This window comes from Rhinatrema bivittatum, chromosome 9 (assembly GCF_901001135.1).
Source record: "Rhinatrema bivittatum chromosome 9, aRhiBiv1.1, whole genome shotgun sequence".
In the NCBI taxonomy this organism is placed as follows: domain Eukaryota; kingdom Metazoa; phylum Chordata; class Amphibia; order Gymnophiona; family Rhinatrematidae; genus Rhinatrema; species Rhinatrema bivittatum.
The window spans coordinates 199,725,224-199,741,752 of NC_042623.1; the positions used below are offsets into that span (position 1 = coordinate 199,725,224).

The 16,529-nt window shown below is 46.1% G+C and overlaps 1 protein-coding gene across 5 annotated transcripts in view; it reads right to left on the reverse strand.

Moving 5' to 3' along the window:
* Positions 1 to 16,529, reverse strand: part of ATR (ATR serine/threonine kinase) — a 368,882-nt gene that overhangs the window by 244,121 nt on the left and 108,232 nt on the right. For all 5 annotated transcript variants that reach the window (XM_029617054.1, XM_029617056.1, XM_029617057.1 and 2 more), the window contains exons 12-15: positions 15,235 to 15,425; positions 5,660 to 5,760; positions 4,143 to 4,314; positions 1,343 to 1,513 (exon numbers count right to left, since the gene is read on the reverse strand). In XM_029617054.1, coding sequence (XP_029472914.1) covers positions 1,343 to 1,513; positions 4,143 to 4,314; positions 5,660 to 5,760; positions 15,235 to 15,425 — 635 coding nt within the window. The remainder of the gene's footprint in view (positions 1 to 1,342; positions 1,514 to 4,142; positions 4,315 to 5,659; positions 5,761 to 15,234; positions 15,426 to 16,529) is intronic.

The window sequence follows — 16,529 nt, forward strand, 5'->3', positions numbered from 1 at the left end:
CATAAACTGAAAAAAAAAAAAGTGAATCTCCAGGAAAAAAAAGCCCAAACTCGCATCAGAGTTGACCGGGCTTACGCGACACACCTGCACACTGCAGGCGACACACTAACGTGTCCCGACACACAGTTTGGAAAACTCTGCTTTAGAGCATAACTATGTAAACAAAAAATGTCCCGGGTTCGATTGTCAAGTTTGGGGCCCAGAGCCCTATGTGCCCATTCGATTTTAATAACCGGCACAGAGTGACCAGCTGTTACAGTACTGCCATCGCTTGCATCAAGCAGAAGTTCACATATTTTTTTATAACCACTGCCGTACAATCAACATACTCCAGAGTTTCCGGTACTCCACTGTTCCAAGGTTACACCGCCGCAAACAGTTTTCCAAATACTCTAATTTGTCGGCAAGAAGCGCATACTCTGTTTGTAGTGTTTTCTGTTATACAGACATGGTCTTAAGAGAGTGTAACCATGGCCCTCAACATGAATGTTCAAATTCATTAACTCATGACCCAAGCATTGCCACATCTTCCCTCACTTCTAAGATCAAAGCTAGCAAGTCAAGCTTATGCTGTTTGATATCTATCATAGTTCCAAAATCCAGCCTCTTAAGTCATCCCTCGAAGGTAAATCAGAGGACCCAAAGCCACCTAGAAATGTTTGCGGCTCACTTTTCATGTCTCTCCCTCCTGGGTCAGACACAGCCTGCCCGCCATCTTCCCCTAAAATATCCGAGGCAGGTTTGCTGAAAGAAATCAGTTTCAGATCCGTCATTTTCTTTTTGCTGCCATCAGATAAGTGCAGTAATCTTTACAAAAGCTCAGAGGTCCAAAAAAATGCACTGATTGCAAAGCTGAACGATGGATTCAGCTAGCGAGGGTCGGGAGATTCACAATGAAGCGTCCGTCTCAGTTGATGACATCAGCACGTCCCTACCACACAGTTTTGACACTTGCTTTGTACACCCAACTTTTGTTTTTGCTAATTCTAGTCTAAGTTATTACACTAAGGCACCTACACTTTGGGCACAGCTTACTAGTTTGTTCGACAGCAGTCCAATACTTTCTCTGCCTATAGCAAGTAACTGGTTCAATTTCCTTAGGCAGCCCCACCTACTGAGATCCCATTACAGAAACAAGTCATTATGGAGGCTGTGGAAAGAGCTGATGAAAACCAGATAATATAGGAGCAAGGCTTATTTGTATGGAAGAAATACTATGAACGTTTTAGGATACTTCACTTTGACCCTCTGAGAATGTGAGTAATACATTTTTTTAATAAAATATGGGAAAAAGCAGAAAAAAACCCCCAAGATTCAGGACCAAAACTAGTTCTCAACTTACAGTAAGGAAGCGATTCAGATCTGGAAAGTCAAACACGTTGGCAATTTCTGATAAAACATCCAGCACCACCTCTCTGCGTTGAGCAGCCTCCTGTTTCTGCATCTCTTTGCTCTGGCTGGGAGTTCTGGAGAGTCCAGGCTGCTGACTTGCGTGCAAAGATTCCACTAGAAACTACCACAACGGACAGGAGGTCATTACAAATTTATCTCCAAAGAGAATGCAAAACAAAAATAATTCTGTAGGTTGAAAACAATCTGCAGACTGATAACTTCATCCTTCACCCATAACCTTGTAACTGAGCTGTGATGAGGTTGGTACCTCACAATCAGGCCTATCCTGTAAAGTGCGGCCGCGTTTACCCTGCTCCTAAGCCGCTTTTTACTCACGTTCCGGCCGCGTTAGCCCTTCCTGCAATCCCGAATCCCCTTTAACCTACTCCTACCGCGTCCTAAATTCCCCGGGCAACCCCTTCCGCCCGCGGCATGTATATTGCATGCAAACGAGCCAATTAGCTATTCCCCTAGCATCCCGTAACCCGCGCCCCGACTATCGCTAGTTTTCCCTGCCGTTTTGTCGCACGTTTAACCTGCAAACTTACCGCCTACCCTGACCCCTGCGGTAGAGGCAGGGGTAAGGGTAGGTGGCAAGCTTTCCCCCAGCCCCCGCTCACCTGCCCCGGCCGCGATCATGGGTGCCGGTCTCCGTGGCAGCCCCAGTCCTCTCCCCTGCTCCCGAAGCCAAAAAAAAAAAGCGAAAAAAACGTTGCAGCCCCCCTCCGATGTCCGGAGGGGGGCTGCAACGTTTTTTTCACTTTTTTTTTGGCTTCGGGAGGAGGGGAGAGGACTGAGGCTGCCACGGAGACCGCTTTCCCCCGTGCAAGTAAGTTGCTTCGCCGCTTCAGTTCTTCCCTCCTCCCGGAGCTGCTTTTTCAGCCTTGCTCCTGGAGGAGGGAAGAATAGACACTATCGGCGAAGCAAAAAAAAACCAAAAGCAATTTTGGTTTTTTTGTCAAAAAGCTAAAAGTAAGTTGCTTCGCTGTCAGTGTCCCCCCTCCTCCTGGAGCAAGGCTGCTTTTCGCGCCCTGCTCCGGGAGGAGGGGAGAAGAGATGACAGCGGCGAAGCGAAAAAACCAAAAGGGGACCCGATCCGACCCACTTTTGCAGCCGTCCGGCATCGCTGCTCCCCCGCCTCGTCCGGCATCGCTGCTCCCCTGCCTCGTCCGGGAAGATGGCTGCCAGCACGGGGGAAAGCGGCCCCTGTGCATTCAATTGGCTGCTCAAGACGTGACGTCACGACGTTTGGCATCACGGCAGCCAATTGAATGCACAGGGGCCGCTTTCCCCCGTGCTGGCAGCCATCTTCCCGGACGAGGCAGGGGAGCAACGATGCCGGACGGCTGCAAAAGTAAGTCGGGTCGGGTCCCCTTTTGGTTTTTTCGCTTCGCCGCTGTCATCTCTTCTCCCCTCCTCCCGGAGCAGGGCGCGAAAAGCAGCCTTGCTCCGGGAGGAGGGAAGAAGAGACACTGACAGTGAAGCAACTTACTTTTAGCTTTTTGAAAAAAAACCAAAATTGCTGTCCGTGTCTCTTCTCCCCTCCTCCGGGAGCAAGGCTGCTTTTCGCGCCCTGCTCCAAGAGGAAGGGAAGACACTGACAGCGGCGAAGCAAAAAAACCAAAAGCAAGAAGTAAGTCGCTTCGCCGCTTCCCTCCTCCCGGAGCAAGGCTGCTTTTCGCGCCCTGCTCCGGGAGGAGGGAAGAGTGAAGCGGCGAAGCGACTTACTTTTTGCTTTTGGTTTTTTCGCTTCCTGGTATCTGTCATTTCAAATGACATTTGAAATGACAGATACCAGCGTGGCGTGAAGCCTTAGGCCCGCGCACCCAGGATACTGTATAGGCGCTCTATCCAGTAAAATGGGTTGCGCGGGTCTAAGGCTTTTCGGACGCGGTTTACATTTAAATAAAATTAGTGTTCAGGATCGAGCGGTAGGTGAGCTGCACTGTGCGGGCGGTAACCGCGGGTGCCGTAGGCACTAACGCAGCTCTTCCTACCGCTCGGTACTGGATAGACCTGAATGTCAGAAACAATCCAGAGGTAAAGAATTAGCCAGACACACAACGGGCAGTGTAAAGAAAACTACAGAGATGAAAATTAAGAAGAGAAGGAGATGGGCAGAGAACAAGAAAGGTAGTTCAAGGAAAACATAACTTAAATCCAGCCAGAAGGGAAAAAAAAATTCAGGGACTGGTAACATTAATTGACGGGCCCAAGTGAGACTAATCAAGGGCTTATTTAAGAGAGCAAAGTCTTTCTAGAGAGGAAGCACCACGGAAACTAAAGTGAATGGGATCAGGATAACCTAAGCACTACCATGGCAGTAAGGGATAACCATGTAAGAAAGCCGTGTGAGCCTTCTGTTGCTATGGGTTTCAGCAACTTGACAGAGTACAAGCAGAAAAAAGCCATTTTGGTTGCCGCATGGAGTTTATGCCAGGCTATACTTAAAATGCCTCTTGAACATGTCTGGAATGCCCTGTCGCCTCATGGAATGGAACCGTGTTGTCATCTGTGAAGCAACAGACCTGCGAAGAGAATAAAGATACTTTTCCTGCAAACTGCTTGGCTGTGCGGTTGTTTGCACACAGTCGCCTTAGGTATTACTGCACTCATATTTTGGATCAACTTTAAGCCTGGATTTCTGAATTCTTGCCAAATTAAGGAATGCGGTTTGAGATATTACTTTGGTTTTCCGGATCTGCCCCCCTATAAAATGATTTGGTTTGAATCATAAGCTGTGGTCTCACCTGGCAGATTGGTTTCTTGTACTGGCTGAAGAATGCTTGCCGTTTAATAGATTTGGCGATTGCTAGTGATCTGATTTCTGTATGTGCTGCTCCTGCCACAGAGGATGACTTGGACAACAGGCAATGCAGTAAATGCAAGACAGCAAACAGCACCAGCTCCCCTTTTGCTGCCCTGAGTACAAAAGAAAGAGAAAAGAGAAAGGATCTGAGGTGCTGTCAGCTTGGCTAGAGGTATCTTACACAGATGCTCATAGCTATTCTTTAGTCAAGCACCCCGGGGGAGTCAATTTTCAAAAACTATTTAACCCAGGTAAATAACGTCCAAAAACTGTCCACCCTGTATGCAAGGAAATATATGTACATACCTGTACCTGCATTTAGACGGAGGTGCTCCGAGGGCAGGGTTAATTGGGGGGGAGGCCACAATTGTTTAGTTTTACATTTTCAAAACTAAATTCTTGTTTTGGGACCCATGCAAACTTCTGGTGGTAGTTTTTGCTTGGGCCATTTTCTAAGGGAAAGTGTGCATACACTTTCCCTTAGAAAACAGTTGCAAAATCCACAGGCTTTGCACACCCTCCCATGCACTTTTCAAAATTGCCCCCAAAAAGCTATTTGTACACAGCAAAGTCATGATGACTTCCCAGACAGAAACACAAAACTAACAGAATAAGCCTTCCAAGCATCTCTTGTTACTGTGACGTATTTTGAAAAAGTCAAAACTAAATTTCAGCAGCTCTGATCTTTAATTCAGCACTACACAGGGCTTAGCCATACGCAAAGACAATGCGACTTTGCTATCCAGGTGGCTCAGTCTCATGACCGAGAGCCATTTTGTTTCGGCAGTAGAGTAATTCAGTTTCCAGGTCACATTTTGTATTCTTCATGCTGATGAGTGCCAAAAAGCAAAGCATTTCACACACTGGGAGCTCCTGTCCCGACCTGTTCCTTATTTTACAAGGCTCCCAGGCAGCTAGTCCAGCTTATGGCCACTGCTGATCTGGAAGCAGTGACCTGAAAATGACAAGTGAGAGAGAGCTACTGAAACTTTCAAACTATTCAGTCATCCAATTAAAGTACTTTCCAAAACCTTCTGACTGGGTATTACATGGGAAGAGTTGAAAAAACTGCCTTTGAAACTGAGAAGAGAATACTGTGGGGAAAGCCATGATTGTGAGACCCGCCCCCTCCCCCGACGTCATAGCAATCGGAGCCGGACCATTGAAAGGTGCCAAGCCAGCAGCCGCCGTGTGCCGGGCGTCGCACTCTGAAGGGGCGTGACAAAGGGGCAATCCCCATTGTGCACCTCTTCATGCAACCCTTAGTGTTAACCATTCCCTTGTTTTTATCTCCCTTGTTAACAATTTCCATGTTTATTATTGTTCTATGTATTGACAAAGGAAACGCTTGATTTCCTGCATTTTTTGTTGGAATGTAAACCGATGTGATATGTAAAATCGAACACCGGTATATAAAAATAAATAAATAAATAAAATATAAAGAGCTGCCCACTGTACCTTCCAATGTCCCCAGTTGTGAGAATCAATGTGTCTTTCAGCTCATTATTTCTTGATATTTTTGCATTTGTGTATGCCGCCTTCATTCTTGAAATCAAAAGCTGGGGGAAAAAAAAAAAAAGTTGTGAAGATAAAATTTTCTTGCCTGACAATTTTCTTCTTCTGAACAGCGAGGACCAACAGGTTATCAGTTAGGGAGTACAACAGACCACAGCCGCCACTATAGTCCACTAGAGAGCAGAAACCATAAGCTCCTCCTCACCCCCAACAGCACAGCTCCTTCTCTCCCATTTGAACACTTCCACTCAACAAACCAATTTTAAAAAAGAAATAAAGCAAAATATTAAGCAGACATTCTCCTCCATCAAACAAATAATAGAGCTGAAGAAATCCACAGTAGGATGAGAAATAAAAAGCTACCTTCAGGCTGTTACAAAAAAATAAAGTGTATGCATTCAATCAGTCCTGAATATGCAGAAACAAAAAAAAAAAAAAAAAAAAAAAAGAACAGGGAGTCCTAGTCCTTGGAATTAACAGAAATCCCAGTAGAAGGTCTCGCATTTTAGATATCTTCAGTTCAACCTCAATAAATTTTACATGGCAGAACATGCCAACTTTGGTCCCGAGTCCATCTGGCTACACGCTAGGAAGGCAAATTTTTTTAATTGTCAAGGGGGAGGAGTTTGGGCGGATTTAATGAAAACGAGGGGCGCTTAATGTTGTTTTGTGTGATAGCGTAACGCATGCTATCGCGGGATTTAACACCAGAAATAAAGGAAAATTGGTTCTTACCTGCTAATTTTCATTCCTGTAGTACCATGGATCAGTCCAGACTGTGGGTTGTGCCTCCCTTCCAGCAGATGGAGATAGAGAAAAACTTGAAGGGCACCCCCTCTTAACTCGGTGTGCCTCCTGCGTCCCTTCAGTATTAATAATATCAAAGCAGAATAAACCTTCTTAGACCAATAAATAAATAGATCAAGCAAGAATAGAACTAATGTCAACAAGAACTATATAAATGAAAAAAGTATTGTTCGTAAGGAGTAGCTTCTTCTTCTGACTCTCCTGTTGCTTGTAGAATAATGTACGAACATCACTGTGAATAGAAAGACAAGAGAGTGGACTCTCCACCAAACACATTCCCCCTGACGGTTGGGCGTCTGGACTGATCCGTGATACTATAAGAATGAAAATTAGCAGGTAAGAACCAAATTTTCCTTTCCCTGTACGTATCCGGATCAGTCCAGACTGTGGGATGTACCAAAGCTTCCCTAAGTAGGGTGGGACCTGGAGAGTCCCACTCGAATGACCTTACTTCCAAATGTTCCAAATACTGGGACCTGAACATGTAGGTGATAATGTCTAGCAAAAGCATGCAGAGGTTTCCAAGTCGCCGCCCTGCAGATCTCTTGCGGCGACACCGAAAGGCTCTCTGTCCAGGAAGTCGCTTGTGACCGAAGCGAATGCGCCTTAAGCCCTTCCGGAACTGGGCGCTCACAGCAGATATAAGCGGCAGCGATCGCCTCTTTCAACCACCGTGCAATCGTAGTTTTGGACGCCGGACGACCTTTGTTAGGGCCGCTCCACAGCACAAAAAGATGATCTGACAAACGAAAATCATTTGTGACCTCAAGATACCGCAAAAGCACCCGCTTGACATCAAGGCGTCTCAATTCTGTAGAATGAGGAGCGTCTCTCCAAACCAGGAAAATCTGTTAGCTTCACAGATTGGTTTAAGTGGAAAGCAGAGACGACCTTCAGTAGAAACGATGGGACCGTTCTGAGCAATACTCAGGAATCTGAAAAACGCAGAAAAGGTTCCCTACAGGACAAAGCTTGAATCTACGAAACCCTTCTGGCGGAAGAGATAGCCACCAAAAACACCATTTTGCGAGTTAAATCCTTTAAGGTAGCCTGCTTGAGGGTTTCAAAAGGAGGTTCACACAACACCCGTAGTACCAGACTGAGACTCCAAGAAGGGCAAATAGGTCGGACCGGAGGATTTAAGTGCTTCGCTCCCTTCAGAAAACGACCCACATCGGGATGAGCTGCCAGAGATGCCCCTTCAATGTGTCCTCGCATGCAGCCTAGGGCTGCAACCTGCACTTTTAGGGAACTGAAGGACAATCCCTTGCTTAAGCCTCTCTGCAGAAAAGCCAGGATCTGAGCTATGGAAGTACGACATGGTGAGATTCTCAGCTCACTACACCAGGAGTCAAAAACTTTCCAAACCCATACAAGGTAGAGGACTTTCGTGCCTGTAAAAGAGTGGAGATGACTTCCTCTTGATACCCTTTCTTCCTAAATCTTCGCTTCTCAAAAGCCAGGCCGCTAGACAAAAGCGATCCACCTGGTCGAAAAATACCGGACCTTGACGGAGCAGGTTTGGAAGATGCCCGAAGTGAAGAGGGCCATCCATCGAAAGATTGACTAGATCTGCAAATCATGGTCTCTGGGGCCACTCTGGATCGACAAGGATGACCGTGCCTGGGTGAGCCTCTATTCTTCTGGGAACGTTGCCTACAAGAGGTCATGGGAGAAACACGTAGAGCAGCATGTCGCGAGACCAAGGGAGGACTAGGGCATCCACTCCTTCTGCCCCATGCTCCCTTCGGCAGCTGAAGAAGCGCAGGGCCTTTGTGTTTTTCTGGGTCACCAAGTCCAGGTGCGGAGTGCCCCAGCAGTGCGAGAGGAGAGTCATCGTATCTTCTGACAACTCCCACTCTCTGGGGTCTAGACGCTGCCGACTTAGGAAATCCGCTTGTACGTTGTCGACGCCTGCTATATGAGATGCTTGCAGCCGAGCCAGATGGCGTTCTGCCCAAGCCATCAATTTGTCCGCCTCTAAGGTCTCCTGACTCTTCTTTCCCTCCTGATGACTGATGTAGGCCACTGTCGTCACATTATCAGACAATATTTGAACTGCCCGATGGCAAACTAAGGGAAGAAACTTCCGCAGGGCCAAGCGCACCACCCTTGTTTCTAGGCGATTGATAGACCATTGCGTTTGCTCCCAAAACCACTGACCTTGTGCTGATCGAGATTGGCATACTGCCCCACATACGGAGAGACTTGCATCCGTGGTCACTATCACCCACTGAAGGATCTCGAGGTCTTTCCCTTTCTGCAAGTGGTTGAAGACCAGCCACCACCGCAGGCTGCATCTGGTGTAGTCCGGGAGTGACAAAGGGATATAGAACTCTTCCGACTTTGGTTTCCAGCAGGACAGCAAAGCTCTCTGTAAAGGCCGCATATGAGCAAAAGCCCAAAGGTACTAACTCCAGAGTTGATGCCACAGAACCAAGAACCTGTATATAATCCCAAACTTGGGGAAGTGGCAGAGACAAGAGATCTTGAACTTTTAGCTTGATAGAGCGCTCTTGCCAGAGAAAAAAAACTTTGCCAACCCAAGTTTCGAAGCGTGCTCCCAAAATTCCAGAACCTGGGAAGGTACGAGGTTGCTCTTAACATAGTTGACAACCCAACCGTGGGATTGAAGGAGATGCAGCACTTTTTCAACTGCCAGCCGGCAAAGATCCTCAGACCGCCCAAATGAGCCAGTCGTCCAGATACGGGTGGACCAAGACCCCCTTCCCGCTGGAAACCAGCCACCACCACAACCATCACCTTGGTGAAAGTATGGGGAGCGGTCGCCAAACCAAACGGGAGGGCCTGGAACTGGTAATATCTCCCGAGGACCATGAATCTCAGAAACCTCTGATGATCTTGGCGTATGGCAATATGAAGATAAGCCTCCGTTAAATTCAGGGAAGCCAAAAACTCTGCTGCGCACTGCTGAAATGACGGAGCGCAGTGTTTCCATCCAAAAATGTGGCACCTTGAGGGCCTTGTTGACCTTCTTCAGATCCAGAATTGGACAGAACAACCCTTCCTTTTTGGGAACCACAAAGTAGATGGAATAATGGCCTGTTCCGCATTCTTCTGGGGGGACAGGGAGAATGGCCCCAAGATCTATTAGCGTGCGGAGGGTCTGACGTACAACTTGCTTTTTCACTGGAGAACTGCATGTAGAAACCAGAAATTGGACTCACAATAGACGAGTAAACTCTAAAGCATAACTGTGTCCTATGATGTTTAGAACCCACTGATCCGAAGTGATCTTGACCCATTCCTCGCAAAACCGGAGAGTTGACCCCCTATAACAGGAACCGAGGAGTGGGTCGGCGCTATCTCATTGGGTGGACTTAGGAGCCGATGGTCTGTGAGAGGCCCCATCATGGAAGGATCTGCGTCTGCAAAGGATTAAACCCATGCCTGCGATCGTGCAGAAGGGTGCCTCTGACCAAGGGAAGACGGCCTATTCTGTCGAAAACGTAGTTGGTCCCTAAAGCGGGAGCAAGAGAGGAAGAAATTTCTAGAGGCCTTAGGCCTGTCTTTCAGGAGCTTATGTAGCTTGTTTCCCCCTAGGGATCAGTTGCTCTAGATCCTCCCCGAATAAAAATTTTCCCTTAAAGGAGAGAGTCCCCAACTGGGATTTTGAAGAGGAGTCGGTTGACCAGTTGCAGAGCCACAGCAGCCTCCTGGACGAGACCGCTGACACCATAGTTCGAGAGGAGACCCGAAGAAGATCATACAAAGCATCAGCACCTTAAGCCACTGCGGCTTCCAAACGCTCCGCCTGTTCCACTTCTGGGGGAGAAGGATCCCTTGCACTGAGAAGTTGCTGGATCCATCTCAGGCTTGCTCGCTGCATTAGACTGCATTACATACAGCCGCCCTGACCCCAAGTGCTGAGATTTCAAAAATTCTCTTGAGATGGATCTCGAGTTTCCGGTCCTGTAGGTCCTTAAGAGCCGCTGTGACTGCAACCGGGATTGTTGTCCTCTTGGTGACTGTGGACACTGAAGCATCCACTTTCGGAACTTTGAGAAGCTCCAGGCACTCTTCCGGTAATGGATATAGTTTGTCCATTGCTTGACCTACACACAGACCTGCCTCCGGAGTATCCCACTCTTGCAACATCAGCTGCAGAAGCATGGGATGAAAGGGAAAGGTACAAGCCGGATCACGCAAACCTGCCAGGACAGGGTCCACTGTGGTGTTGCTCGGAAGCTCCTGAGGGGGGGCGATTCCCAGCTCGTCCAAAACATGGGGGATCAATGGGTCCAGCTCATCTGAAACAGATAAAGCACGGGGGCAAACCTGTGGTGAAGGAGGTCGAGTGATTCGAAACCGGCCGAGGACCTTTTCCTGCCGCTTGAGGTCCACCGAGATCGGACTGAGACTATCCGGTGAGGAGGAGGGGCGTGACGTCACTTCCGCCCCCACCGTGTTTTCTGCCCATAAAAGCCGGCGCATAGCGGACAGAGACGGGGCAAACCTGTGGTGAAGGAGGTCGAGTGATTCGAAACCGGCCGAGGACCTTTTCCTGCCGCTTGAGGTCCACCGAGATCGGACTGAGACTATCCGGTGAGGAGAGGGGTGTGACGTCACTTCCGCCCCCACCGTGTTTTCTGCCCATAAAAGCCGGCGCATAGCGGACAGAGACGGGGCAAACCTGTGGTGAAGGAGGTCGAGTGATTCGAAACCGGCCGAGGACCTTTTCCTGCCGCTTGAGGTCCACCGAGATCGGACTGAGACTATCCGGTGAGGAGGAGGGGCGTGACGTCACTTCCGCCCCCACCGTGTTTTCTGCCCATAAAAGCCGGCGCATAGCGGCGCGCAGCCGGCGCGCGGCTTGGAAGTGAAATCGGTCCACGCTGGGTTTCTTTATATTTGTTTTCCTGGATAACTTAAGAGCCTCCTTGGAAGCAGCTGCCCTCATTGAGAGCCCATTGGATTAACTAGAAAGTTTGTCGGTAAGCGGATCCTTATTTTTTTGTCTGAGACTGTTCCTCTTTAAAATTTATGCCGCACACGAAGAGAAAGGGGAAGGTGAGGGAGGGAACCTCGACTCCATCTTTACCTTCCCCGACACAAACAAAGATTAAGGAATTCTTTGCCGCGGTAGGGGATTCCCCTGGACAGTAGGCTGGGACTTTGGTTTTGGAGCAAAGCCTTAATCCCCTCGACGAAATATCTCTGAGTCCTGGGGCTCCTGAGACTCCCCCCCCACCAGTCCATAAATCAGCTGATTCTACATTTCCCATTCGACCTGAGATGTCATCAATGGGAGAAGTGTTCGAGGCAGAAATAGTTGATGTGGAAAATGGACTGAGTCAGGGCGAGAAAGTTTTGATCGCCTTGAAGGAGAAGAACATCGGGACATTAAGTGGGAATGGCAAATTAAAGCCAATTTCCACAGAGGGAGAAGGCATATCAGAAAAGGGTTGGGTGGGTGATATTTCCTTAGGATCTAAGTTCAAAATACCTGAGATTAAACTGTCTGAGAAACCAGAAGTAGTAACTTTAGATGCTATATGGGGTGTTGTATCGACAATAGAAAAGACAATGATTTCCTTGACTCAAGCCTTTCAAGGCTTTCAAAAACAAAATGCCATTGTTAATCCGGTAGTATTGTCTAATTCTAATAAACTACAAAACCTGGATTCTCAAATAGCTCAGATAAGTGAAGTCCAGTCCAACTTGATTCAGGGGGAATCTAGAATAGATAAAAAGATAGAAAGTCTAGAGAATAGACTTAGATACAACAATTTAAGATTAGTAAATTTCCCCAAGTGTAAATTTGTTTCCCCTAAGGAACAATTAAATAATTATTTTAGAGAATTGCTAACTCTCTCCTCAACTAATATGCCTAATATAACTAAAGCATATTTTGTGCCAGATAATATCAAGAAATTTGTGGGGGAAGATACTCCAAAAAGCAATATATCAATAGCATCCCCATTAGAAGATCTTACGGGATTCCTAGAGACTTCCCAGGAAAAACAGATAGAAAGGAGGGGTATATTATTAGTTACTTTTACTTCTTCTGTTGAGAGAGATAATATATTAAAAATTTTCCTTAGAAATAGGAATAAATTATACCTGGGTGAAAAGATCTGGATATACCCTGATGTAGTAAGGACAACGCAACTGCGTCGTAAAAAATTTTTGAATATGTGCCCAAGAGTTCGTGCCTTGGGCACGCAGATATTGATTAAATTTCCTTGTAAATGTGTTATGTCAATAGACAAAGAACGTTACATATTTTTTGAACCAGATCAGTTAGAAAAATTTTTGGTTTCAAGAGAACTGCAACCCAATTCTGAAGCGAAATCAGTAGGCAAATAAATATACTCTATCACTTTCTAAATATTGTAATAGAAATGTGGATTTATCGAAGTTATGTATGCTCTGTTTTCTTACAATGGTCTCTCAATATTTCATGGTAATAATAAGGGTATAGCATAAATGAATAATGTTAGAGATAATAAATGTTTATAATAACATATATGTTATATATTATACAATATGTATGCTATTCCTTATGATAAGGTATGTAAATCCTTATTTATGTTTATTTGGAAAAATTAATAAAGAATAAATTAAAAAAAAAAAACAAAAAACAGATAAAGCACCCGATCATCCCCTTCGACCAAAAGATAAGTTGGAGGATCGCTGTCTTGATCCGGAGCCTGCACGTCCAAGGAGTCTGCGAGAATGACATCCGGCGGGTCAGGGACCCCTTGATCTGGGAGCGTGCGAATTCTGGTGACCTCCTGTGACTCCGACGCTTTGTGGACCTTAGGAGGAGGAGGCTCGGAACCCTGAACACGTGGCACTGGGCATGGCTGCCTTCTCCTGTTGAGAGAGAATGGCTAAAGGGGCTTGAGCTGCTCTAGCCATCGTGAAAGGGGTCAGCAAATCCTCCTGCAATAAGTCCTAAGGGCCCTCAGGACTGAGATCAGGAGGCGAAAGTGGAGAGGAAAAATCCCCTCCTCCAGCTGCTTGCGTTGCCGCGGCAGACACTATCTAAAATAGCCACCGTTCCTGCGCTCAGCGGGAACGGGGCAGGACGACTCACACGGGCACCTGACAGTGTGCTTGTAACGGTGGTAGCGCGGGATCTAGTCCCCAATTTTCCTGCTGCCCTGGAGGTGCCTTCCCTGCCGGGGAGGCATGCTGAGCACATATTGTCGTGGGAGAACTGCGTTGCCAGCTCCCCGCAGGGAGCGCATCGCGTCGAACGCAGCATGTTCATCGGGCCCTGAGAAAACAAACTGGCCTCTAAGAAAAAAATTGCCTCAGACACCAGGGAGGGAGAGCGAGAAAGCCAGTTGTAAGATAAAAATGTAAGACATCCGCTCCTTTTTTTTTTTTTTAAATCAACAGACCTGTGCAGAGGCATGTACCATCTCTGAAGTAAAAGGGGGAGGAACCGGACCACCAGTCCTCACCTCAGCCAGGCCACATCTCCCGGAGACCACAAGCTACTGGCCCTCCAACTAGCTCACCCTACAACCAGGGGAGATGGTCCTCCTAGGATCTGGGAGGAACAGCACAGTTGACTTCCTCTTCGGTTATTTTTTTTTAATTGTTTTTTGGGGGGTTTTTTGTTTTTTGTTTTTTTTTTTTTTTTTAACTTGCTTGAACCAAACTATTGAAAACAGAAGGAATCCCTGAATTTGAGAATCCCCCCCCTTTTTTTTTTTTTTAAAGCTATAAAGAGGACCTCAGGTTCTGCCACCTTCATCTGCTTGAGACAGAGAAATACTGAAGGGTCGCAGGCGACATACCGAGTTAAGAGGGGGTGCCCTTCAAATTTTTTTGTTTCATTCTGCTGGAAGGGAGGCACCACCCACAGTCTGGACTGATCCGGGTACGTACAGGAACTACACCTTTTTTCTGGGCGTTTTGCTGTGCATTATGGCCGAAATGGGATTTGCGATAAATATCGCAAATCCTGTTTCAGGCAGAGAGAGGAGAGGGGGGGGGGGGGGGGGAGACAGAGAGAGAGAGAGAGAGAGAGAGCACACCTCTGGGGAGGCTCACAGTCATTATGAACTCAGGGTGAGGTTTTGGGGGGCAGTTTTACCCACACAGTCAGAGGTATGAACAGCACAGTTACCATCAGTAAAGATTTTATGTGATTTGGAGTGAGGAAAGGTATAAAAAGATACGATTTGTACGATGTACTCTCAACCTAGATTGAAGCATTCTCTACCTAGCTGCCCAAAACCTAGCCCACCACCAAAACCTCACCCCGAGTTACTAGTTGCCCTTCTTACAGTGGTATAAATAGTTTACTTATATGAGAGCCTTGTAAAGAGTCTCTCTCTCTAGCCAGCAGCAGCCCAAAATGCGATAAAAGCCTGTCCAGGCTCTCAGTGTGTGATGTGAATATCGGGAGGTGTGATTAATGTAACGTGTGTTGCGGTAAAATATTTATGCTATGCGGTACCTGCCAAAATTACCCTTACCATGCCCCTTTTTTTACTGCATGTGCTATTTTCCCTATATTTATAGCAATTTCATGAATCTAGGGGTAAGTTTGATAGGATTACTCACTCTCCAAACCAAAACAACAACAATACTGACTGCTGAAGAAGTGGAGTAGAATGATTAAAGTGTTAAAATGTATCTAAGTTATTAAAAAAATATGTTCACTTTATTTAATAAAAAATCATCTTTCCACTGCAGTCGCTGAAATTGTGTTTAGAGATAGCGCATACCTCTTTTATAAAACCTTCCTCCGAGACTGTGCATTTTAAGATGTGCCTCATATTGTCACTGAATGCCATTCTCACATCCTTGTCTGGGTCTTCCATCAGACTCAAGAGCGCCCCGATGGCAGCCCTGGCATCTGCTTCACCCTGTCTAAAATCCATATGTCTGCAGAGCTCAGGGATATTGCCAATGTATGCTAGGGAAAGGAGACAGGAAGTACAAACCATCTGAGCTATGTAATAATCTTCTGTAACCAATGTTATTTCACGAGCACTGTAAACCGTTCTGATGGTATACAAACCTCGTCAAATAAATAAATCAAATAAATAAATCTAGAAAAAGATAGATCAGTTCTATCCTAAAGTGTGTCTGAAAGAATGTTATAAGCAGAAATTCACAAAACAAGATAAATAAAAACAATTCATTATTCAAAAGAACCCAAGAAAGAAGGAATGAGATAACAGAATAGTGAACAAGAGGAGCAAGCTCAAACATAAGAGAGGTAAGAGACAAAAGGAAGCCTAGCAGGAAAAAAAAAAAGAAATGGGACATGAAATGAACTAAATAAAATACAAAAGAAAAGAAGAAAGAAGCCAGCACAAACAGTAGAGAGAAAGATGGTTAGGATAAAGGAGAAAGAATTAAAGGAAAGATGGCATTAAACTACCACAGATAGATCTGATTTTAAATGGCTAGAAATTAGGTCAGGGTTTCATAAAATTCTGTAATTCAAAGCTCTCAGACCTATGTACAGTGTAGTTATAAAAATGCAACATTTATAACATTTTGTGGAGAAGAAAACATTTTGGAGGTCAACACATTAAGCACTCATTTGCACACCTCAGGATATTTCCAGACCCAATTTGGGGCTTGTGGTACTTCACCCCATTCTTTCAGGCATCTTTCCACGAGTTTCTGCTTATATTTTAAGCTCCAGGGACTCATCAGGTGCTTAGCATTCATCTATTTGCCAATAGGATGTTTGCCAATCTGTCTATACCAACAGTACCAGCCAAGTCCTACAAAACATCTAGGGCAAATCGTACTACAGAGACACCGTTTGCAGGCTCTAGTGGTAAAGAATCCCAGTCATTGCACAACAAATTTGTCATCATCACATTTTGTCCCGGGGATTATATTCTCAATCTAATCCCCGGGACAAAACAACTAGTCAAGTTTCCAGTATATCCACAATGAATATTCATGAAAGAGATTTGCATGCCTTGCCTCCATTATATGCAGATCTCTCTCTCTTCCTCATCATCGGGTCAGACCAGCCCAGACGAATGGGTTATGCCTA